Source organism: Diabrotica virgifera, chromosome 4, assembly GCF_917563875.1.
Source record: "Diabrotica virgifera virgifera chromosome 4, PGI_DIABVI_V3a".
NCBI classification, from domain to species: Eukaryota; Metazoa; Arthropoda; class Insecta; order Coleoptera; family Chrysomelidae; genus Diabrotica; species Diabrotica virgifera.
Window position 1 is genome coordinate 98541485 of NC_065446.1, and position 26781 is coordinate 98568265.

At 33.6% G+C, this 26781-nt stretch overlaps 1 protein-coding gene across 5 annotated transcripts in view; it reads right to left on the reverse strand.

The window, feature by feature from the left end:
- Nucleotides 1–26781, reverse strand: part of LOC114326309 (formin-2) — a 151737-nt gene that overhangs the window by 55234 nt on the left and 69722 nt on the right. For 4 of the 5 annotated variants that reach the window (XM_028274627.2, XM_028274626.2, XM_028274628.2 and 1 more), the window contains 2 exons: nucleotides 13963–14138; nucleotides 6943–7957 (listed from right to left, as the gene is read on the reverse strand). In XM_028274627.2, coding sequence (XP_028130428.1) covers nucleotides 6943–7957; nucleotides 13963–14138 — 1191 coding nt within the window. Of the gene's footprint in view, nucleotides 1–6942; nucleotides 7958–13962; nucleotides 14139–25993; nucleotides 26187–26781 lie in introns of those variants that run through there. The other variant, XM_028274631.2, reaches the window with a different exon arrangement.

A 26781-nucleotide genomic window follows, 5' to 3' on the forward strand; every position in this document is an offset into this window, starting at 1 on the left:
AATATTCTTAATATTTAGGCTCCTACAATAGGTACGATGTACAACAACTATAATAAATAACTTTTCATAAACAGTTCAAAATACCTATAGTATTTACGGGAAACAACAGCACAATTTCAAATACAAAAATATAAAGTAAACTAGGATATTATAAGATAAAATTTATCTTAATATATGTTATTTAATAACAATACAAATAATACACAATACTATACAAAGTATATTGTACACATTCAAAGATCAAAAAAGATTACCGCAAAAAATTTAAAAATGGGATTCTGTCAGATTCTAAACTCTTGTGACGTAACGTCAAAAATTGAAGTCTCCCCACCACCGCCGGAAAAGGCCACCGTAGTATAGTCTAAGAACCGTGGTCATCGTCAACCTTTTTGACAAGTAACCATAGGCGGAGGTTTGAATTTTTATTAATTAAATGCGAAACTACAATTTTTTATTATTTCATTTATTCATCCAAATGAGCTTAAACTCAAACAAAATTAGTATAGCTGAATGGGTATTTTCAATACCTATCAAACGAGGTATCGCTTACCATGGAGTACCATTTAAAATTATCTGTCACAGTGGCGCTGTTAAGTCATCTGTCACTTTTACGTCACCTGTCATGACTAGTTAAGAAGCCTACGTCCGTTCATTTCCTTCCTCCAAATTTCACTATTATAAGTATAACCGGTCAAAAGTTACGAGGGGGGGTACGGACTTTTGACTAGCACTGTATATTATATATGTTACAGTTCAAGTTGATTATCCAGTTGGAGTTGACTTTTACTAGTTCGAGTCAACTCTAACGGCTGGTTTCAGTAAAAGTTGATTATAAATATAAAATGAAGATTTATATTCAACATTTACTAGTAAAAGTAGACTCCAACTAGTTAAAGTATACTCTTCCCAATGCCATTTAGTAAAAGTTGATTCTGATTCACACAAACAGCCGATTCTAGAAATTAAATGTTACTGAATATGTTCAAATTAGTCTAGGCTGTATCGTCGCCCCCGTTAGGTAAATTACTCTGATTCGAATTTTTTGCACAAACTTACTCAAAAAGAGGTCCTTATAACAAATCTACTGGGTGCCAGGCAGTACCTTGATCGATAAATTGTTTAAACAATTTTTTTAGACAAATTCACAAAAATAATTTTTTCACTTCGAACAATTTTTTTAGATCATTTGGGTTATTCTGAGCAAAAAAAGGTATTTTGTGATTTTTTTATAAAATTGATTGTTGTACTGTAAAGCGTTATACGCGATTTAAAAATGCGAAAATAGCCATTTTCAAGGCTTAATAACTCGGTTAAAATCCATTATTATGAAAGTCAGAAAGTGACCAAATCAAAGTTTATAGCCCCCTCTACAAGATACAGCAGAAATTTTTGTCACTATTTTATTACTAAGCTTTATCTTTAATTATTAACAATAAGTGCGTATTAGGCGGCCGTCAATGGTGAGTGCTAAAGAGATGCACCATTCCGGCCGTCCAATGGTGAATCTCACTCGCTTTCACATTGACGGCCGCCTCAATACACGCTTAGCGCTCATTGTTGATGATTAAAAATATAATCTTATTAATGAAATAATGACAAAAATTTCTTCAGGATCTTATAGAGGTAGCTTTAATCTTTGATTTTTTTTAGTTTCTGACTTTCATAATATTAATATCGTATGGCATTTTTGCCTTTCGGATAGTTCCGGCGCCAATTACACCTTTAACCCTGTTTCAAGTAACTAGTGTCGATGTACACTAGCCCAGGGGGACCGACGGCTTAACGTGCTCTCCGAGACACGGTGAGACGGCTCGTGTCATTATTGGAAATGAAAATGGTTTGTCTTTGGCAGGGCTCGAACTCACGTGCACTGGCGTATGAGGCCAGCGATTATGCCGTTACTCCACGGCCGCTCGCTCCACTTTCACAATAATTATCTTTAACCGAGTTATTAAACCTTGAAAATGGTTATTTTGGCGTTTTTCAAATTTTAAGTCGCTAATAACTCGACAACAGTCAATTTTAGAGAAAAAAAAAAGGCCCAAAGGATCTAAAAAATATTTGTACGAAGTGAAAAAATTATTTTTGCCAATTTGTTTAAAATCATTGTTTATCGCCAAACGTCACTAAAATCATTCATTATTGTACTCATTTGACCTTATTTTCGGCAGTAAAGTAACACTTTGTTGTATTGAAAGAAGAATGTTACTTTACCTGCCGCGATTATTAATCAAATTAACCGAGATTGAATGTAAGTGGTCAATGGCAGCAATCGATTATTTATTTGAGTGAAATTAAAATTTATTTACTTTAATTATTAAAAATATTGTACAAAATTTATCTTTATCTTATTATTAATAAAATTTGTCAAAAAGTAAAATTCTGTAGTGTTTCGCAATTATATTCATACAAAATAAATCAAAACTTTACAGATTTAGTAATTAGGTAGGTATACAATATTGATAACTATCGATTAAACATCAAAACCGGCCATCATGCAAAAGTCATCTGTCATTACTGTCATACGAATTTTTTATTTCGTCTAAAATTAAAAAAATTTCCTCAAAGTTGTAAGTAAGTGTTAATGTTTTTTGTGATTGACGATACAATTTTGTACGCACCACCTCAATACTCTTTATCGAACGCGTCTGTTGCTCGCTTCGCTTCCTCTGCTCGTAATATCAGACTCGTTCGATAAAGAGCCACTTTACGGACTTGGTACATAAATAACTATTAAACAATTTTTCGACCACGGTACTGCCTGGTACCATCTGTCCGACAGCGATTATAACTCCTCGTTAATTTTAACAGGTAGAATGACAAATGAGGTGTCAAATGAAAGATTAATATCCAAGGATGGTACTAAAGGTGACAAAAACCTAGGCTGTCTGTCCGTCCGTCCGCGAATATAACTCCTCCGTCATTATAACAGGTAGATTGACAAATCTTCTTCTTTTTGTATAGACATTACTTTGTCTGCTTTTTCAATGTGCCTCTAGTAAGTTGTCGTTTCATCGTTTTCGTGGTCTTCCCACTGAACGTCTTCCTATTGGGGAACCGTCTCTCGCTGTCCTGACTACCCTATTTGTTGTCATTCGACTTATGTGGTCATTCTATTCTATTCTTCTGTTTATTACCTAGTTATTAATGTTATCCACCTTGCATCTCCGTCGTATATATGTACTTCTAGCTCTGTCCCATATAGTCTTACTATCGATTTTTCGAAGGGCTCGACTGTTTCGAGCAATCTTTTTGTCCTCTTTGTGTCGGGTTGTGTTTCTGCCGCGTATGTCATTATTGGCCTGATGACTGATTTGTAAGTTCTGCCTTTCATTTCTTTTCCGATATGACAAATGAGGTGTCAAATGAAAGCTTATAGTCCAAGGATGGTAATATTCATTTTCTTCTTTCATCCATTAAATCCAATATTTCCTCTGTCATCCATCTTTGCTTCCGTGGTCGCTGTTTTGTGAGCATTTCAGTTGCCGTTGCAAGGGCGTGTCTGATTTCCTCCCGAAGGCGAAAGTTAAGGATGTTTAATTATATGAAAGTGTGCGAAAAAGTAAAACCCATTTAAAATACATTGTTACTTCAGACACACTTTAAACCCTTCATGCACTGCTATCTATATTTACAATTTTCACACAATAAAACCTTTACATTACATAATATGAGATAGAGTAGATAAAAATTATTTTTGTGAATTTGGTTAAAAAAATTGGTTAAACAATTTTTCGACCGCGGTACCGCGTGACACCCTGTGTATTTGTTATAAGGATTGTTATACGGATGTACATATTTCTTTGAGTAAGTTTGTGCAAAAAATCCAATCAGAATAATTTTCCTAACGGGGGCGATGTTACAGACTATACTAATAAGTAGTTGAAACGGTCAAAACAAAGAAACGCACACTCATCAAAAATGCACTTGAGATTCTCGTATAATCAACATTTTTACTGAATCGATCCAGGAAGAGTCAACTCCAACTAGTAAAAGTTGATTTAAATTTTTAAAATCAACTTTTACTGCTCGTTTCAGTTGGAGTTGACTCCAACTAGTTGGAGTCAACTCTAACTGAGAATCAACTTGAACTGTAGCATATAATATATGGTTCAAGAATGAAACTCAAACTATATATTATATAGTTTGAGTTTCATTCTTGAACCTTAATATATTTTTTTACCAAAGTTTCTTGGGCTTAGGTTCATAAAAAAGATTGTTTATGATATTATGACATTTTTATTGATATATTATCCGACACTTCAGCAGGAAATCCATGCTTTTTTCAAGGATTGACTAAAACATTATTTATTGAAAGCTACAATACAATTTAAAAGAAAATCGACTTACCAAGCCATCGTAAATTTAGTTTTGAAACAAGTACACAAATATATGTCACAATTAAAACAATGTTAAAATGTTAAAGCATAGGAACAGACCCACTAAGTCATTGCGTTAGGAGAGTAATGAACTGTGTCAAAAATTATTATGGTGTTTATTGTGTTTGATTTTATGTTAAAACAAATTAGTTGTCTTCGCCTCATAGGCGTGCTGCAATATTATATAGTTAATTTTAGATTAAATTGAAATATATCCTATTAAGGTTTTTGACATGCCGTTTATCATTGACAGCGTTGTTATTTTTTTTAATTTCTATGGATTCTAGAAGTTCCCTCTTCTTTTTTGTTGGGTTCACTTTTTAGGATTTTATTTTTTTCGAAATCAAATTTGTGTTTCTTTTCGTGTTCATGTTTTGTGAGAGCTGTAGTGTTATTTTTGTCATATTTGTGAGACCTAATTCTGGAGTTTAGTAGCTGGCTAGTTTGTCCGATATATACCCCGTCGCAATTTGAGCAAGGAATTTCATATACGTGCTAATTTATGCATAAATAATCTAGGTTAAAATTCCTTTTATGATTATGAAAAAACAATTGGAGCCATACACAATACATTTTTCGTCATTCTATTTTTTCAAAAGGTTTTAATAGTCATTAATAAAAACGTTTTGTTACATTTGAAGACCATAAGAAGACCGTTACTTTTCTTCCTTGCTTAAGAACCCTATATTATATAGCCGGTCCTTGGTAGAAACATTTATTATCTAGTCCTTAATCAGGAGAATATCATGCGCTTTCTACGTAGAGTCTCTCATGTCCGAGGTCGGACGAATATCTCGATACTTTATAACCTCTCACGACCTCTGGACATGCACATCTTGTGCTACATATATAAGAATTATTTCGCATTCTTAAAGAAAACACTCTAGTTCTTAGGACAATATCAGAACGGGATGAAGTGATACTAGACCGATCACTAACAAAAATAATTCCACTGTCAGAGCACAAGACAAAAGGTTTCTTCGAGAAACAACCTTCTCCGGAGAAATGTAGGGAGTAAGTGGGGTGCAAACCCCAGGTCTTAAAGTCAACAGCTGAGGCCTTATGTATCTCAACAGTGGAATATGCTCCTCCCGTCTGGGGTAAATCTAGACACTCCCAACAAGTCACTACGGCGTTAAATGAAACATGTAGAATAACTACCGGTTATATGATGCCTGCCCCTCTACCCCTACTGTACCGGGCAGCTGGATCCGCATCACCAGACGACCGTAGATGCAGCCTCACAATATGTGGAGAAGTTCAGACAAACTTTCGATGAAAGGCGCCAGTAATACGGGTCTGACGAAGCGCCAGGAACCAGTCGACTTAAATCAAGGAAAAGCTTTATGAGAAATGCCAGCGTCGAACCACCCGAACTGTTCCCCCTACAACCAGATCTACCTAATGAAATGAACCTGGACTAGAGGACCTGGCGGACACTCAATCGCATACGCACAGGTGTTGCCCCTGTAAAACAGAACCTCATTCAATGGGGCATCCAGACAGATAACGACGCACTTTGTGAATGTGGGAAAATACAGAACGTGGAGCACCTGAGAGAATGCAGACTTTGCCCATCACAGTGCACCCTCGATGATTTATGGCTCACAAATGCAAAAGGTGTAGACGTAGCTCGATATTGGGCAGAAAACTGTAGTCGGATCCAGACACGAAAAAGTAAAAAGTAAGAATGGGATGAATTTTTCAGCCATAATAATATTTTTCTGGGAAAGTATAGTCAAGTAATCTTAGGTTGCTTTATTGTCCGCAGTATTAATGTCGGTTAAACTACAATTTGGTTGTCGCTTTCCAAGAAGAGATTTGATATTGCCACTGCCGCCCACTGCCATTCTATAACATCTAGTAGCAAAGTCGAACAGGGGGTCGAGGAACCACAACTCTTCTTGTCAATAGCTTCTGGTGGTAAATGTAGAGTTGACTTTAATATTTCCCTTTTAACAGCATTGCAGATTGAAAACAGCAAACAATATTATAACACTTGTTAACAATTCGAACTGAATGACAGAACTATTAAAATACTTCATTATTGCTACCGCTTGAATTGTCAACCTCCTTCATATATATTTTCTGATATTCCAGACCTTACGAGATATTTCGAGAATTTCGATGACATCTAGAACATTCTAGATTTTAATTTCTCCTTCTTTTTTGTCAAGGCACTTTTTCTACATGGAATAAATCTTATGAAACTGTCCTAACAGAATATTAGGTCCATAGTTCCCAAAGCCTATTGTTTGAACGGTTCACTAGTTCACTATATGGTTCATTAAGAAACCATCCTAATATAAAAGTAATAAACTACAAGTATTCTCTCAGTGGTTGTTCTGTATACGTTTAAATTGAAAAGACTGTAAGACTTGTACACACTTCTAAGTAGGTCAAACAAGTAAACAGGTGTATGTTCTCAAAAAAGTTGATAGTGTGTAAAAAAAATTTTTATCTGTTTGCTGGTTTGATCTGTATACGTTTAGACAAATAATTTTTTTGCTCATATTCTAATTCTTGCTAATCTGTAGAGATAATGAAATTTTACCAAAATTACCTGCTTTTTGAGAGCTCCACCCGCCTACTGGAGGAGCTGGTAACGGCGTCGGTCCAGACATTCCCGGTGCAGGAGGAGGCGGTGGCACACCAGGCATCGGTGGTGGTGCTGGCATACCTGGCATGGGCGGAGGAGGTGGCATTCCCGGCATCGGTGGCGGAGGTGGCATTCCCGGCATAGGTGGCAGAGGTGACATTCCTACCATAGGTGGTGGAGGAGGAATTCCTGACATTCCTGGCATAGGTGGTGGAGGAGGCGCTCCTGATGGTGACTGCATAGCTGGCATAGGTGGTGGTGGGGGTGGTGGTATTCCTGCCATCGGTAAGGGCGGTGGGGGAGGAGGAGGGGGTGGTATATTGGCTGTTGGTAACGATGATGTTGTTACACTTTGCGACTGAGGTGAACCCGATTGAATTGAGCTATCTGATGATACGGGAGCTGGCATGGGAGGAGGGGGTGGTATAGACGAACTTTCAGTGAGCAAATGTGGTTTGTTGCATTGTGACTGTATTGAAATTTGTGTCAAATTGTTTGTAAATGACTCATCACAAGAAGTTGATCTTGACACGGTGCTAGGTTTCTTTAAATCATCTATTTCTTCTGTCTGAACTGAAATGTCCTTTTTAATAACTTCCTTATTAAGTTTCACAAATTTTTCGGAAAACTTTTCTTCTATACTCGGCGATTCTACAGGAGAAGAAAAATCTATTACAGCATTCTTTGTAAGCGTTTGAATTTCCACTAACGTCTTATATTTTTCGATTTCTTGCTTGAGTCGTTTGATTTCATCTTCCAAAGTTAATATTTCTACGTCTCGTGCTGAGTTTTTTAGTTCTGGTCTAGGTTTTAGGATTTCGTCTATGATCGAAGGGGCTGATATTGGTTCGTTTTCGTAAGGCGACATGAGTGTTTCTGATGGAGACATCGGTGGCCAGGATATCATGCTCAGCCTGCCGGGTGTTTGAGGAACAGCCGCTGGGGCTTCAGTGTGCGTCCAGAAGTATATTAAGTCAGGCTGAAATTGTACAAAAATAATAAATTAGAAGTCATTATGCATAATTTTTGTATAGCATGAATTAAGTAAAGTCGAAATTCCAGAAAAGGCTTGACAACAAGAAATAACATCACTCATCAATAGTACGTAAAATAAGGAAAGACAGCTTTAGATTAAATTATATTAGGGACCACCACCATTGGCTGACCAAGGTTGTAACATTTTTTTAAATTATAGGATTAGTAAATAATTAATATACCTGTTGGATTAAATTTTAAACCCACTAGTACCCATTACGGGTACGCCTATGGCCGTTTCAGTAAATAACTATCCTTGACTAAATTTATTATCATAACGGTACTGGCACATTTCGTTGTCGGTATGACAAACGCAAATAACTGAGTTTATTATTATAAACGGGACCATTTTTTATTGCAGCTTTACCGAAACACAATGTTTTGAAAATAAACCCAAAGTCTCTTATTTTATATAGCTCCTGTTATTGTAATCTGTTAGTAAGAAAGGTACCGTTAAGAAACCTCCCAAAAAGTTACTGCTAGAGTTCTGTTAGGTATTACACTTTATTCAAAGCGGCATGGTATTGCTATGTTTTATGGTCACTTTCCCGTTTCAGTAATATTTCAAAGGAATAACTTTCCCTTCTGAAAACCACCGTTAGGTCCCTTGACTTAATCTTTCGGCATTTTTATAAAAGACCGCTACTTTACCTAAAAACTAAACTAGGTCGGTTCTTTTTTGGAGTTCCATTTTTTGAGTAGGGATATATCCCCACTTTTTTAGAGGGAGAGATCGCAAAGATTGCGAAGAGAAGGTTGGTTGCTGAATAGCTTGAAGTGCAGACGTGTGTCTCTGGTACCTCATATCTTATCTACCATATACCTTATCTGCAATATATCTTGGGAGTGAGAAGTCACTCTATGATCTTATGATCTTATCTGAGTGGTATTCACTCGCTTATCGTATCTGTATTTGGATCTAACACCCGATTAGATTCAAATTACCATATAACTTCAGTGCTTGCTTACTAGTTAAAGTAAATATAGAATCAGTGCAATTTAAGAGGCAGAGTAACTGTAAGTGTCTTAATTATACTACCTACAACTATTTCCAAAAATAGAGCAATTTATGGGCTAAAATATCTTCATCTGTAGTTAAGGCTAACCTCCGGTGTAATCTCATCAGCGATTTCATTAATAGAATTTTTTATTCATTACATAAGAACTTTTCATTGTCAAACCTTAAGTACAAACATTCACTAATTCATTAATAGCTGTGCGATTGGCTTTTTGTTTATAAAACCAAGTGCGGGGTGGTTTTTGATCTTTGAACCGTACACGTTTGTTAACTTGGTATGCTTTGCATTTAATTTTATTATATCTTTGTACTTTATATTTTCTATTAATCATTAAATTTATCATATCAGTTATCTCGAGATAAGCCCAAAAACAATAAAGAGAGATTTTTCATGATAGATGCTTGATTTGTTTTTTTTAATTCATAACCAGGCTCTCTTTACTGTGTTTTTAATTGTGCATGTTTTTGTCATAATATGATACTTGTATTTATTCTATCATAATCATTGTTTATTTCTAACTGTACACAACAACACATTAATTGTTGGTGCAGTTTTTATTGGTGTATACTGTTTTCTCTTTATTTCTTGTGTTTTTTGGAACTCACCCTTCTGGTGAAGCATTTATACGATATTATATTGTTTTTGTTTATTTCACGTGTTTGGTTTGTCTACTAATAATAAGTTCCCTGATAAGAGATTACCTCTAAATATTTACTAATTAACTGTCTCTATCTTTTCTTGTATTTGGTCTCAGAACCTCATTATCTTTCCTTACCTACCTGTTTTCGTTTCTAAGGTTTCTTAATTTTCCCCTTGCAACCCCAAAAAGTTAAGTGGCGCCCTGTATCTCTTCCCTTATCTTAGGTAATTTGACCTATCTATCTTTTTATCTGTTTCTCTCTCTCTCTCTCTAATCTATCTTCTTTTGCCTTATCTTTACCTATTTCTTCTATTGACTTCCTTCCACGTTCCAAAAGCTAGTCTCGAACCCACGACTCGCTTTCCACCTACCATCTGGCTGCCGTCGCAGTGTCTCCATTGGTGACCTTTCTAGCACCATCCAAAAAAAGGTTTCCGAGGTTACAAGGTTTCTGCTTGGAGCGCTGCCTGTGGTGTATCCCGAAAACAACTGAATCCAGCTGTCGAACTATGTATATTAATAAAATACTAAATGCATACGACCGTGCTAGCGACATCTCTCTAGATAGTCGGAGTGTATTTTACAAATTTTTAAAGACATGCCGATAAAATAGCGGACATGGGAAAGCCTACAATATACACTCATCACCTGTCTGCTTATCTAGAAAAAAATTCCAACAGAATTCTGCATCCTTAGTAGTCCAGGAACCAAAACTTTTCACCTCGCAATTTTTACAGAATGAGTCAATTTGCTTGAAATTTTGAGAATAAGTAGTGGATAGATAGTCCATGGATCAAAATATATATGATGCCAACCGCATATTTTGACCGCAAAAGGTAATAAAAACATTAATTCTAAGCAAAAAATGTTCTATACATTTTTTTGATAAAATTAATAGTTTTTGATTTATTCGCTATCGAAAGTGTTAGTTTTATATCTAAAAAATCAATGTTTTTCGATGGTATACTCATTTACGATTCACTCAATTTTTGCAGTAGAACAAATTTTATAAAAACAAGTTCTTGGGAATTAAATTACCTACAATTTCATATTTGAACATTTTTTCGTATCTCTGATGGTAATTTTTCTATTCTGAAGAAAATGGCACTTTTTACCAAATTGCAAACATTCGTTATTCGCTTTAAACTTCAGTTTTTTAAAAACTAATCATTTTTAGCTACTCAAACTTCTAGAATCTATTAATAATACATAAATAAAAAAGAATAAATAAGGCCAATTACTAAAAACGCCGCTAACTTACAATAATATATGTATAAATAATAATATAATATATAATAAAAAAATATATTGATTTTTTAACCGTTACTTTTTTATTTTTTATCTTAGAAAGTTCGTTAAAAAATAATTTTGTAGGTTTTTACAAGATCTATAAGGCTATTAATATTAAATCCTTTTCAAATTCTCAGACACAAAAAGAAGTGGCATTGAAAGGGTTGGTAAAGGTGGTTTTTGCATGATATTACAAGTTTTAATTGTCAATAGCTCACTCAATTTTTGCCGTAAAAAAATTTTTGCAAAACAATTTCTTGGAAATTATATAGGCTACAATTTCATATTTAAATAATTTTTCGTATATCTGATGTTAATCTTCCTATTCTGAAGAAAACAACATTTTTTACAAAACTACAAAAACTCGTTATTCGCTTTTAACTCCATTTTTTTTTAAACTAATCACTCTAAGCCGATCAAACTTCTAGAACCTATAACAATACATAAATCAAGAAAACCAAATCAGGTCAATGACAAATTTTAATTAGGGTGGTAATTAGGGGGTTGTTTACGATCACTTTTTTGCTGAAAAAATGATATTCTGACATTATTTTCATTATAAGTCACTAAATTTTTTGAACTAGAGTTTTTTTATTTCTGGTGATACATATTTTTAAATACTTTAATTCGGTTTTAATAAGTTATCCTCGAAAAATGAATAGTTTTCCGTCCTTTGACTTTGAAACTACAATATTTAGCATTTGACGAAGAAGAGCCAAAATATAATAAAGTATAGCTCGATTACTATTGGTCTTAAAGAAAATAAAAAAAACGGTTGTGTTTATTTTTTCAAAAGGTACATTTTTGTTAAGTAAAGTTGTTTTGATAAAACGAAAATTTTTTGAGTTATTAGCAGAAAACTGATTAAAAACATTGATTTTTTCGATATAAAACTAACACTTTCAATAGCGAATAAATTGAAAACTATTAATTTTATCAAAAAAATGTATAGAACGTTTTTTGTTTATAATGAATGTTTTTACCAACTCTTGTGGTCAAAATATAATAAATATTTCCACCCTCGAGATGGGGTGGCAACCACCCCCATAGTAAAAGCGCCTTTCGGCATCATATAGATTTTGATCCTTGGACTATTCACTACTTATTCTCAAATTTTCAAGCAAATCGATCCATTCTGTAAAAATTTCGAGGTTTTGTCCTATTTTAAGCTTCATTACTTGGACTAGTACTCAAATATAAGCAAAATGAGATAAGTAAAGACAGCGTAAAATATTGAATTGGGTATTGCTAAAAAGATGATGCTAAGGAAATAGTTGGCAAATACCAATGTGACTTCTGTCCTGGAAGATCGACAATTGATCAAATATTTACTATTAGACAAATGCTTGAAAAGCATTGAAAATACAATGAAGATCATCATCATTCTCTTTGCCTTATCCCTATGCAGGGTCGGCTTCCCTAATTGCATTTCTCCATACAATTATATCTTGGGTCCTATCAGTATTAATCCCCTTTAGCAACATGTCCTGCCTAATCGTCTCCCCACACGTTTTCTTTGGTCTTCCTCTCCTACTCCTTCCAGGAATCTGCACTTCAGCAATTCTTTGTATTGGGTTATTAGCGTCTCGACGTTGAACATGAGCAAACCGTCTCAACCTATGCTCTCTCATTTTGGCATTAATTGGTGGCACACCTAGACTTCCCCTAATATACTCCTTTTTAATTTTATTCTTTTTTGTCACTCCACTCATCCATCTAAGCATTCTCATTTCCGCCACATGCATTCGTTGCTCCTCTTTCTTTTTCACTGCCCAACATTCAGTTCCGTACATCATAGCTAGTTTTATGGCTGTTTTATAGAATTTTCCCTTAAACTTCATTGGAATTTTCTTGTCACACAGCACACCACTCGCTTCCTTCCACTTCATCCATCCAGCCCTAATTCTACTGCATGCATCTCTATCAATTTCTCCATTACTCTGTAATACCGATCCCAGGTACTTAAAACGATTGCTTTTTACAATCAGTTCACCATCCAAAGACACCATTTTATTTGTAGTAAAGTAACTTCATCTTTAAATGAACATTAAAAATACTCTGTTTTTGTCCTACTAAGTTTTAAACTTTTTCCTCCAGAGCTGGTCTCCACTGTTCTAGTTTTTGTTCTCTTTCACTATTTCCTACTAAGACGACATCATCAGCATACATTAAGCACCATGGAATGTTACCCTGTAGTTTCGCTGTTATCTGGTCCAAAACTAGTGAGAATAAATACGGACTAAGCACCGAGCCTTGGCGCAATTATACTTTCACATGAAATTTATCAGTTTCTCCCACACCTGTCCTAACACCAGTCGTTACTCCCTTATACATAACCCTCACAATCTTTACATATTCACCAGGGACTCCTTTCTTATTGAGTGCCCACCACAGAATCTCTCGAGGAACTCTATCATATGGTTTCTCAAGATGAAGATATACAACAGATTTTTATAGATTTCAAACAGAATTTTTATCATGATCGCGAATACCATCAATAAATGTTTGAACAGCCAACTTTTCCATTAAGTCTTCGGGAGCTGTTGAATAAGTATATCGTACTAACCTGACAATATCTACCCCATACTCTTGAAAAGCCCAGTATATTTTTATCTTCGACTTTAAATTGCAACTGACAGACACGCTCCAAGTGTTCATGGTCATAATATGGCATATTTAGTCTCGTTTTAAGCTGTTCGAAATTATCTCTATCCTCGACAGATTTGGTCTGAATCATATTTAAGGAAACCCCTCGAAGAACAATAGTTAGGTTTACCGCTATTTCGTTTTTATATCATCCATTCGCTCTTGTAGCTGATTCGAACCGTTTTATGTAGTTTTTCCATGACGATTTTTTTTCCAAGTCAGAATACCAGACATGGCTGCTCAGGAAGTAAAGATCTTTCTCGCCTTTAACGATGACATAGATGCAGTAGCACAATCAGCTATCAAGAGTTTCTTAGTGTAAATAATACATATTAAAGTTCATCCTGCACTTACCTTAAATATATTATACATCGGGACTTCTTTATCAGGTAACTGCTTCAGAACTCCTGCTGCCAATAGGTGAGTACAGAATTGTATGACAAGTATTTTTAATTCTTGGAAATTTATTTCTTTGCTTATTGAGTTTTTTTCGTTAATCTCGGACAAACACCAATTAACTAACATGTGACCTAAAACAACAAAAATCTTATTAATAATACTTTATTAAGATTAATACCTGCTGATAATACTTTGGGTATTATACATGATATAGAATTGATTTTACTTCTTCATTCTAATAAAAACAATGACATAACAAACCGAAAAGATTTTATGAAAATATTGGGAATTAATTACTGTTATTTCAACAGTTTAGCGTAATTTTCTGCATTTAGATCATTATGATAATCTCCGGACTTGATGTAAAAATCAGAAGAACATTCGGTATAAAACACAAACGTCTATGACCTTCAATTGACAACTTCTTCTTGTTACAATGTTCTATGTTCGGCATGTACATTAGGGTGGAACGAAAAAAATGTTTTTATAATTTTAAAGTGTAATAGTGATAGAAAGTTGCGTATAGCCATTGTTAAGCCACAAATAAAATATTTTTCAAAACAAAATATTTTTAGAGGTGCCGCAAAAGGGTTGAAAATTAGAATTTTTAGTTAAATTTTGCGAATTTTGATGATTTTATTTTGGTCAAAAATAGCTATTGTAATGTCCTAATTCCTATTTTAAATGAGAAATACACACTCTAAAACTACTCTTTAAAGATAATTTTAGTTTTAACTTACAATAATCCAATATTTATTTTTACTAAAACTGACAAAGTTTGAACTAGAATTCCACATTTAAAGAAATATTTAGTAGTCAATATTTATTTCATTTTTTAATATAATTTAACATTCTTAGTAGCAGATGAAAGCCAAGACGTAAGAAAAATGTGTATTGATAGAGTTGACAAGATAGTTTCAAAGGTTCTGGCAACGAGGGAGGAAAGGAGGCAAAAACTAGTACAGCAGCATTTGAATTACAGACAATCAGTAGCTGATGGTAACACAGCTGTGAATATTACATTACTGATGAACACGATCAAAGTTACCTGCAAGAATTTATTTATAAGTCCAAAAAGCCCTCAAGTTCTTTAAGTATAACTAAACAAATGTGAGTAGAACTGCCAACAGTAGCTTCTATCTGTGACAGGACTGGTGTCTCAGACAGAATAGCAGCAGCAATCACCAGTGCTGTACAAGATGTTGGCATTATTATGAAAGATAATAAAAGTAAGGTAATTACACAGGATGAAAATACATCGAGCATGGTTGAAAAATCGTTCAAATGGCACAGAAATTAGCTTCACTCAAAAAAAGAAAAGACAAAACAATTAATCAAGAAAAACTAGGGCACAAATTTTACTAAAAGACTTATACTATAAGAGCACATTTCAATAGTAGAGGAACCTGGATCAACCTTCCTGTGGCATATAACTTCTGCTTCCGGAACAGGTGAAGCTATAAAAGAAAGCATATTAGAGAATTTTCAAGGAGGCAATCCTTTGAATATTTTCAATATAACAGCTATCGGATGTGATGGAACTGCCACTATCACCGGTGTTAACAATGGTGTAATTGCTTTAAAAGAAAAAAACCTAAATAAGCCGCTGCAGTGGCTGATTTGTTTGTTCCATGCCAATGAATTGCTTTTGCGTCATTTGTCATGGAAAAACTAAAAACCCTAATGAATTTGAAGATGTTTTAAGCAAAGAACTTGAAATCTGTAACCAGCTTCCTGTGGTTAATTTCGCTCCCATACAAAACAACCTCCCTATTCTAGAGATTAAAGATGATCTAAGCACAGATCTACAATATTTACTTGATATGTGCAAAACAATCCCCAGTAGTGTATGTCCTTCTGATCTTTCATTAAAAACCCCTGGGAAATTAGCTCATTCACGATGGCTTACGTTGGCCAATCACATTCTTCGGTTATGTGTTGCAACAGAGAATCCTTCAGATAATCTGAAAACTTTAACTATGAATGTGATGAAGGTGTATGCCCCAGTCTTGTCTCATATCAAACTAAAACCATCTTGTGTAAATGGATCAAAATTTATATGGGGACTCATCAAATTTTCACGTTATCTTTGTGAGGAACATCTCCAAATAACTGATCCAGTAATTCAAAGGAATGATTACTTCTCTCACCCAAAAAATATGCTTCTCTCCATGTTATGTGACAAGAGAAAACACATAAGAGAGAAAACACATAAGAGAGAAAACACATATGTTGTCTACGACGACTTTTGAAGGCAAGATCGGAACTCATAAATTGTGCAAGGAACTTTGTTGTCCCAAAGCTTAACTTTAATGCCAATGACTAAATTGATGTAATTAACTGGACGGAAGAAGTAATTACTGAACCTCATATGATAAAACATATAACTGACGAGGACTTAAAGTATATAAGTGAAGCAATATACCCTAGTTGTTGCAGTGTGTGGATTTTCAGTGTTTTCCGTGTCATACAAAGGCAGTGGAAAGAGTCACAAAGCTCGTGACTGAGTCATCTCTTAGTGTCTGTGATCTAGAAGCAAGAAATGGCTTTGCTAGGGCAAATATTGCTTCCCACAAGATTATTCTTAAGTTTGAAATAAATAACAATGTTTTGAGTATCAAGCGGAATATTGTAACTAAAGAAATCTTATAGCAATGTGTACATATAGCAATGATAGCAATGTTAACTGTTATTATAAACAATATTTGACTAAAAAATGTTAGCTATGGCACCAGGTTAAATATATAAAATATTTGAAAATGTCTGTATTTTTTTGTTAAAAACCTATATTTTCAATGCTCTTGCGGCACCTCAAGGTATAAACCTAGAACAACAATATTTTGTAGTTTTATTGTAGACATGAAAAGGCAACTTTCGAGTGCTATTAGAAAGTTCTTTGAAACAAAAATTTTTTTTTCCTATCCTTTCGTTCCACCCTAATGTACATAGGTTACATCTGGTTTACCTTCACTTCTGTATTATTTAATAGTTTGATTAATAATCATCGATTTTCTTTTCTTTCTTTTATATCCCAAATTTTATGCAATGCCTCTTGGTATAAAAGTAAGAATGCTGCGATACTACGTCTTCTCTATCCTGTTTTGAGATGTTAAAACCTGGACCTTGAACGAAGATATGTACAGAATACTTAAAATCCCGTGAACTGACCGGGTCACAAATGAGGAAGTCCTCAGAAGAATGAAGAAGAACCGAGAGTTACTGACCACTATGAAATCTAGAAAGTTACAGTATTTCGGACATATTATGCGAAATGAATCCAGACATGCTCTCCTTCAAGCCATCCTGCAAGGAAAAATATTTGGAAAGCGGGACCCAGGAAGAAGAAGAACATCCTTGTTGAAAAACCTCACAAACTGGTTCAATACAACATCTGTATAGCTTTTTAGGACAATCTAACCTATTGGTGAGGAAACTATGTCAACCAAAATAAAAAATGTGCTGTAAATAATGTAAACTTTACAATCCCAATAAATGACATGTGATTTTCTCGGTGAGAAAAAAGATTATGATCTTGTTTATTAGCGAAAACTTGTATACGAGCCATATAAAATACATCACGACTTATAAATAAACTTTAAAGAACTAAATTTAACTACAGATAATGTTGTAATGATAATGAGGAGATAATAAAAATTATCATTGTCTCTAATTATGATAAGCACGTTTTTTCTTAAATCAATGCAAAATTAAATAGGTTATCTAAACTTTATCAAATAGTTTAGATTATAATTATAAGATAAATATTGCACAAAAACGTGACACATTCTGCATTCACACATTCTGTTGTCATATATCCGCTGGGAGCATTAACTATGATTATAGGTCACGTGGTACACTCTGACGTCGCGAGGGACGATCTTATGGGTATACTTTATGTGAGATTTACAAAAACAAGGGATTATTAAAAAAACTTTACTATTAATTTTGTACTAATATATCAATGCATTAACAAAAATTTGCTATAAATACTCCATGTGGTAGAAAATGTCCGATTTAATATATAAGTATAATTTAAATATAGAGAAATACGAAGGCATTTTAAGACTGACAGCCGAAAAGTGACGTTGCGACTGTCATATTGTTATTTGTAAATAAAGGTTGAGCCAGGATTTGCTCAATCTCAAGCCTTTTTAATTCATACAAATAGCCCAATAAATGACCGTTTTGGAGTGTAATTTTCAGGGGCAACTCCGAATTGCCTGAAAATTTGGATTTAGGTTCTACTTACCCTCTGCTGCAAAGTTGAGTTTGTGCCGTTGTTTGCTTTTACTTGAGGGATGACAGTCACCCCTTCTCGGGGGGAAAAACCGCGAGTTTAAAATAAGCCCGGAAATGGATAAATTGACTGATTATAAGCAACTTTCGTTCTATGGAGTTTTTTATGTAAGTCAATACTTTCCGAGTTATTTGCGATTCAAAATGTTTATTTTTCGCCAAAAAAACTACGTTTTCAGACGGTTTTTCGCAAATAACTCAAAAAGTAAAAAATATTTTATCAAAAACAATATTGTTAGTAAAATTGTAGCTTATAAAAAAACTAAAAAAATGGTGTATCTGTAAAGTATATGTACCGAGTAAAAGCAAAGTTGTAGCTCATGAAAAATACGTTCTTATTCGCCTAATTCCAAATCGAATATTCCAACGTGAAATCACGGAAAAATTGAGAAATTATAGGGAAAAACTTATTAATATTTTTTAAAGTGTTTAAAGAAAGCTTTATTTTTATTTTTTACAATAGTTTTCAGCATCAAAAATAAACGAGTTTGGCTACAAAAAAGGATCTCCCCTTTTTTTTTGGCAAAAATATCGTGAAAATGTCCCTCTATTTAGCACCCTAAATAAAATTAATCGTTGCCGCTATACCATTTACTTTAAATGTATGTAAATTGTTTATATGATCTGTAAGTTTGACCGGTTTAAAGTGATTATTTTTGAAAAAATTTGGTTTATAGTAAAAAACAATTTTCTAAAAATGTTGGAAAAATGTCCATTTTTCAAAATAACTTAAAAAGTATTAGTGATACGAAAAATCTCAAAAAGTAAAAAAATGTAGGTTTTGCTGTAATAAGTATGCTAGATTCATTTTGTTTTTCTGTAAGACCAAAGTTTGTTAAGATATGTCTGTTCAAAATTTGCATACACTAGTGTTTAGTGACTCGTTCAAGCCTTTTCAACTATAAACATTTCAAAAATAAGCACTTTAAACCGGTGAAACTGACAGTTCACATAAAAGTCGATAAGCAAAGTGTGTGTGTTTATGTTTTATTGGCACTGGTTTAAGCAACCAACTGGCCAGTCAATGATAAGCAAAGTAAATTGTTTGTAAAGCGGTAACGGTTAATTTCATTTGGGGAGCTAAACAAGGGGAGACACTCATGATTTTTTTACCAAAAAAAAAAAAAAAGGGGGCCAACTTTATTTTGAGCGTAAGTCTCTTATTTATAATGCTGGAAACTTTTCTAAAAAATTAAAATAAAGATTTTTTAAACACTTTAAAAAAGTTTAAATGGGTTTTTCCCGAAAATTGTTTCATTTTTTGGTTATTTAACGACGAAATATTCAATTTGGAATTGGACGAAAAAAACGTATGTTTCATGAGCTACAAATTTGATTTTGCTTGATCTATAGACTTTACAAATACACAGCTCTTTTTGTTCTTTTCTAAGCTACATTTTTGCTAAAAATATTTTTTTTTATAAAATATTTACTTTTTGAGTTATTTGTGAAAAACCGCCTAAAAACGTACTGTTTTTGTCGAAAAATAAATATTTTTAAACGTAAATAACTCGAAAAGTATTGACTTACATAAAAAAACTCTATAGAACAAAAGTTGCTTACAATCAGTCAGTTTATTCATTTCCGGGCTTATTTGGGACGTATGTTTTTTCACCCCCGAGAAGGGGTGATTGTCACCCCCCAAGTAAAAGCAACCAACGGCACAAATTCAACTTTGAAGTGGAGGGTAAGTAGAACCTAAATCCAAATTTTCATGCAATTCGGAGTTGCCCCTGAAAATTACACGGTATCGCCGTATTTACCGTTCATTTGCTGGGCTAAAAGTTGAAATTTTGCTTTCTCTACTGTTGTTCTGCTTCAGTATAGTGTTTTTAAGATGACTGCACTATAATTCGGCCCTAAATTTGTATGAAATATAGTTTTCTAGTGATATTCACCAAACAAAGGTTAAGAACTTTTGAAAACCATTGTATTTTGTATAATAAAAATTTTAAAAATTTTTAAAAAATAATAAAAATGGTAATAGTGCTTTGCTCCAGATTGTAAACAGTATAGTGAAAGAGGAATAGATAGATCCTTTATGTTTCCAAATTATCTGGTTAAAGAGAAGAGGTGGATTGTATTGGTAAGGTAAGAAAAAATTGCGAAGAAAAAGAACTGAATTTATCGCCCGTGGTGGACGGCTCACAAATTATGCCTCCATGAAAAGTACTGTCGACAAGTCATTCCACTCCATGTCAACCCTCCTAGCGGATAATATCTTTAAACTGTATAGTGTCTTACTAATAGACCGATGGGTTTCCGAGTCTGACGAAGTTTAACCATGATTTTATACCTTTTATGCCTTCGAAAGTACTAAAAGATGAAATCAAGGAGAGTAAAATATGTAAAAACTGTGTGGCGATCTAGGAAACTTTCCTAGAAACATTGAATTTTATTTTTTGTAAAGAAAATCGCATGTGTTACGACGATTCTTTTGCCATTTTACGAATCGATAGAGAAATATTGAGCAAATATCTTCGTACAAATACCTTGGAGCATGGATCACAGAAGATACTGATCAGACAAAAGAAATAAGATGCCGCATTGAAATTGCACGATCCATTTTTAACAGAATGAGAAAACTTTTCTGAAATCGCAATATCAATATAACACTCCGGATAAGAATGCTTCGTTGTTATATTTTCTCCACCCTTTTGTATGGGGTTGAGGCATGGACACTAAAACAATCCAACATTACAAACCTGGAAGCATTCGAAATGTGGTGTTATAGACGTATTCTGAAAATATCATGGACATATCGTAAAACAAACGCACAAGTGCTCGAACAACTAGGAAAACAATGCGAAGTTTTAAATTCCATAAAAATCAGGAAGTTGGAATACTTGGGGCACATCATGAGAGGTGAAAAATACGAACTATTAAGGAATATAATGCAGGGCAAAATCAAAGGCAGAAGAAGCGTAGGAAGACGTAAAATCTCGTGGCTACGCAATATCCGTGAATGGTTTGGATGCAGCTCAATTGAACTATTCCGGCGCGTAACCAACAAAATTATAATTGCCAGAATGATTTCCAATCTCCGACAGGAGCGGAACTTTAAGAAGAAGAAGAGAAGTATTGATTCTATTTTTTTAAAGTTTGGCAAGGTGCCCTAAGTGTATTAATTATGACCTAAATATGTAATATTAATTGGTCAGTGTCTGTGATTTTCCCCTTCATGCCATTTGAAAGTTTGTTAGTTTTCACGATAAACAACCTACAAAAAAATTCCTTAGGAAAAATACGGTAAATAAGAAAAATTCGATTTTAAAGAAAATGCTCCGTGATCCAGCTCTAAATTTCCTCTTTTTTGCTTATTTAGAATTTTATAAATGTAAATATATAGATGGCTATTAACAAATAGGGGTTAGTGATGGAAGAGTAAATATTAAGTGTTGTATGTATCTTTTTATTAATCATCATATAAAATTAGGGGTAGACATTTTTGTCTAAAAAATAAAAACAAATATCAGAGGGGCATCCCCCCTATAACTTATTGGTATGAAAAATAGATTAAAACCTACTCTCAGTCCTATAAGATATATGTACGTGTAAAATTTCATAAAAATCGGCTACGCCGTTTCGGAGTAGTATGGTAACTAACACTGTTACAGGAGAATTTTATGTATATAGAAGTACCTGTGAATTAAATAATGCAAGTGGCTAACTTTGACCCTAATTAACCTATGCAAAAATTTGAAAATTCGTGTAAAAATACCAGCTTTTGAAATTCCAAAGTAGATTACTCTACAGCAGCGTTTCTCAACGTTTTACCATTTGCGCCCCAATTTTCCATAATTATTTTCACCGCCGCCCCCCCTCGTTCAATAACAATATATCTATGCAATAATAATATATCTTGAGCAGCATGAAACCTAATAAACTAAAAAGACATTGGGAAACGCTTCATGATTCATAGTGAATAGGTGAATACATTAACAATCCTCGAGAATTCTTCGAGTTAAAATTAAAATGGCGTGAAAAGCAAAAATTAGTTTTAATAAAAACTTTGACTGTGAATGAAATAGTTTTACTTGCCTCTTATAAAGTCTGATATTAAATAGCCAGATCTAAAAAGCCTAACACTATTGGTGAAGATCTTATATTACCAACTGCAATCAAAATTGTAGAAACTGTGTTTGGATCCACTGTTGCTAAAAAATTGGAGTTTATACCTCTATCAAATGATACTGTTGCCCGCCGAATTGGTGGTATAGCTGAATATGTACAGGATCAGGTAATCAGGAAGTTGCGTGAAAAGCTGTTTTCGATTCAGCTTGATGAGGCAACAGTAGCAATAAATATGCTCATTTTATTGCCTGCGTTCGATTTTGTGATGGCAGAATAGTATTAGAACTACTTTTCTGCAAACCAATAGAATTGATAGCAAAGTCGCTTGCATTATTTGCTATGTTAAATGATTATATAAATGAAGCAAAAATAGAGACACTGTATGATCAACAGAAAAGCTCTGGCTTGAATATTGTGCTAACTACGGTTGTAACAATAGTTAATTATCTACATAAAAATGAGACCTTTGAAAACTAGAATCTATTCTGTACTTTGCAAAGACATGGATGCGGTACATTCAGCATTATTATTTTATTGTGAGGCAAGATGGTTATTACGTGGGAAATTTTTACAACGTGTTTTGAAATATGACATGAAATCGCCATTTTTCTAGAAGAAGAAAAGAGGCCGCAAGCCAAGATGTTTCACGATGGTTTATTTTTGATGAAATTGAGTTACTTGGTTGATATATTCGAGAAACTAAATATTTTGAACTTACAACTTCAAGGGACCAATACACATATATTTGATACTAATGATAAAGTTAACGCTTTCTGTAGAAAATTGAAATTGTGGAGCAGAAATTTAAAGCAAAGAACCTAAAAATATTTGAAAATGTGGATGAATGTTTTAAAAGTTACCAGGTTGAAGAACAACACGTGAAAGTTGTTTTTGTAACCATTGAAAATTATTTAGCAATGCTGACAAAAATTTTTAAAAGATACTTTTTTGTCGACGACCAATTAATATGTACGTAATAGTTATATGGGTCGGGAATCCGTTTCAAATTACACCCGAAGAGCTCTCTACTGCAGAAGAAGAAACCTTTATAGACTTCACAGCAAATGCCGAAATCAAAAAACAGTTTAATATTAGATCCCTCTTTGAATTTTGGGCAGGGGTAAATGATGAGTTTTCTACACTAAAAACCAGAGCGTTCCGTATACTCTTACCGTTTTCACCATCCTACCTATGCGAAACAGGATTTTCCGCGATGGCTGCTTTAAAGACCAAATATAGATCGTAGCTAAATATAGAGAAAGAACTGAGAGCGTCTATTTCTAATATTACACCCTGTTTCGATAAGCTTTGCTCTGCAAAACAGGTCCAAGGAAGTCACTAATTTACATTAAACTTGTTGATTTAGTATTCAGTGCTCATAACTATGTATAGCTCCTTGTTCATGGGTATTTTATTTTTTTGTTTGTCAGAATTTTGTTTTGGTTTGATTTTAGTAAATTAGTCAATGTTTTAGGTGTTTTTTTTTATATTTTCACGCCCCCCCCCCATTGTTAAAAGCGCGCCCCCCTAGGGGGGCGCGCCCCACAGGTTGAGAATCACTGCTCTACAGTCATTATTAACAAAGCTATTCAAATTGTTTATAAGCCAAAAATGACTCTACTTTAGTAAAATAATTTCGGAGTGATACAAACGACTTCTGAATGATTTTTTGCAATTCTTTGAAAATATAACTATTCTTCTTTCATGTGGTTTCCACAGAATTTCTTTAGAGTCTTTATTATTTTCTGAACATTAACATTGCGAGAAAAAAAGCTCTTTGGGATAAACAAATCGAATAAAATGTAAACTAATTAACGAATCGTCCTAAAAATTTTTGTGCACTATACGGACTGTTTGACTCAACTTTTAGTGCAATATGAAAGTCTTAAGGTCATTTTCGCAAAAGTTATAGCAAATTTTTTATTTTCGAAATTTTAGTTTTATTTTACAATTTCCGAAGCAACAAATCATCGGACCGAAATTCAAAAAGTGCCGTTTTAAACCTTGGCTCATATACTAAAAGAAGTATATTATAAATAAGTTATTTAATTGCCCCATTTTTACCTGTATCGACTTAAACGAAAAAACTGCCATTTTTGACCCTTATTTGTTAATAACTAAATTACTCGTCCGAACTGTGACGGGCATTTTTGTATTTATAATGTATCGGGCATATAGGGTGAGGCAGATAACTGGCCTATTAGAAATATTTAGAGAACTAAAGGCAACAGGATCATGAAAATTGGAAGGAAGGGGTTTTGAAGGGTGATCTATTTAATGAAAATATTTTCATCAATTTGCCACTTCCGGTTATACCGGAAGTGGCTTAAAACTTCGTTTTTTAAATAGGACACCCTGTATATTTTTACATTTTTAGATTTTACTCGATGTTTTCTTTCTTAAAATATGCGGTTTTGTAATGTTATACAGGGTAGTTTAAAAGCTAATTACGTTGTTTTTATTAATTTCGTAGCAACTTTCACACCCTGTAGAATTGTAGTAGTTGGATATCAAAAACTCTATTTATGTTAAAATGATTTTTAATATAGTCTACTATTATTAAAAATTATTAGCATAGCTAAATGTTAAATTTTAGTATACAGGGTTGGTCGAAACTCGGAATGAGGATTTTCTGAATATTCTTAGATGGAACACCCTGTATTTTAGTATTGCAATGAAAAGACATTTTATGGTACTTTTTTATTTCTTAAGCACTCCCTATACCTAAATGCTTTAATTTGTGCTTAATTGTTAATCGCGCCAAGAATGTTAACTACGTAGGTATTTTGATAGCTCAACCATTATTGGCAATTTTAAAGATCAGTCAAGATTAATATGTATTTATTTCCGAAAAATTATTTGTGATTAAATATTTTCACTGCCAACCTAATCAAATTTCACGTATTTTTTGTTGAAATTAATGTTTGGCTTGAATCACCAATAACTCACAAATTAAAGCAGTTAGGTATAAGAAACGCTTAAGAAATAAAAAAGTAGCATAAAATATCCTTTGGGGTGTTTTCAATATAGGGTGTTCCATTTAAGAAAACTCAGAAAATACTCTTTCCGAGTTTCGACCAACCCTGTATAGTCCAATTCAACATTTAGCTATACTAACAATTTTTAACAATAGTAGACTATATTAAAAATCATTTGAACATAAATATAGTTTTTGATGTCAAACTACTACAATTCTACAGGGTGTGAATATTGCTAGGAAATTAAGAAAAAAAACGTAATTATCTTTTAAACTACCCTGTATAACATTACAAAACCTCATATTTTAAGAAAGAAGACATCCAGGAGAATCCAAAAATGTAAAAATATACAGGATGTTCCATTTAAAAATACGAAGTTATAAGCCACTTCCGGTATAACCGGAAGTAGCAAATCCATGAAAATATTTTCATTAAAGAGATCACTCTTCAAAACCCCTTCATGATTCTGGTTCACCCCAATTTTCATGATTCTGGTTCCTTTAGTTCTCGAGATATTTCTAATAGGACTTTTATCTGCCTCACCCTGTATAGTACCCAAAAAACCCATTTGCCACCTGGCTGCTCAAGTGTCCCGACAAAAACCTTATTTCTCTGGACTAAAAGAATAAGCTACTTACGCTTTCTAGAAGGCTTCAATAAATATTTTGTAACCATTTGAATTATTTTTACATTTTGCTCGAAATAAAAAGCATTATTATTATATCTATAAAGAACTAGACTCGTATTATATTTATCACAAATCGTTTCCTCCATTTTTGCACGAAATTCGTTAGTTAATTTTACCGAAGCTGCCAAAATACTGAGAAATTTATTAAAAAAAGCAGATTTGAGACTGAATATGCTATTAAATCAGATAAGATTAGATATACAGACTTAGAATATATGGTAATATTCTACAGGGAAATTTCGAATGAATACCTATATCTTTATTATGAATTACACTGGGGAACAATTTGGAACTTAATTTCTGTTGAGTTAGATTTTTTAGCTGTTTTCTATAGAATTAGGCATGCTGATTTCAAAACTGTTTTTAGTTTTCTTCTATCACGTCACGTTCTTTTTCTATGGGGGTGGGGCGCCTGGTGGGAGAAATGACGCTCTGATAACTGCAATTTTTCTAGACTTGCCTGTTAAATTCAGTTATGTCTGTTATACTGTGGTGAAACGTTGTGTGTCGGTTAGCAGTACTTAGTATTTTGTTACTGAAGTGTATAGAACTGCTTAGTGTGTTTGAACTGAAACGTTTCCTCATGGTTACCTCTGCTCCTATACGTCGTAAGTTCGAAAACAACCCCGATTCGTTTTGTTATATATGTGGCAGTTTTACCATTCCCAGTCAAAGGACAAACATTAGTACATTTGTCAGATAGGCATATTTTGCCTATTTTAAAGTAAAACTTGGTGA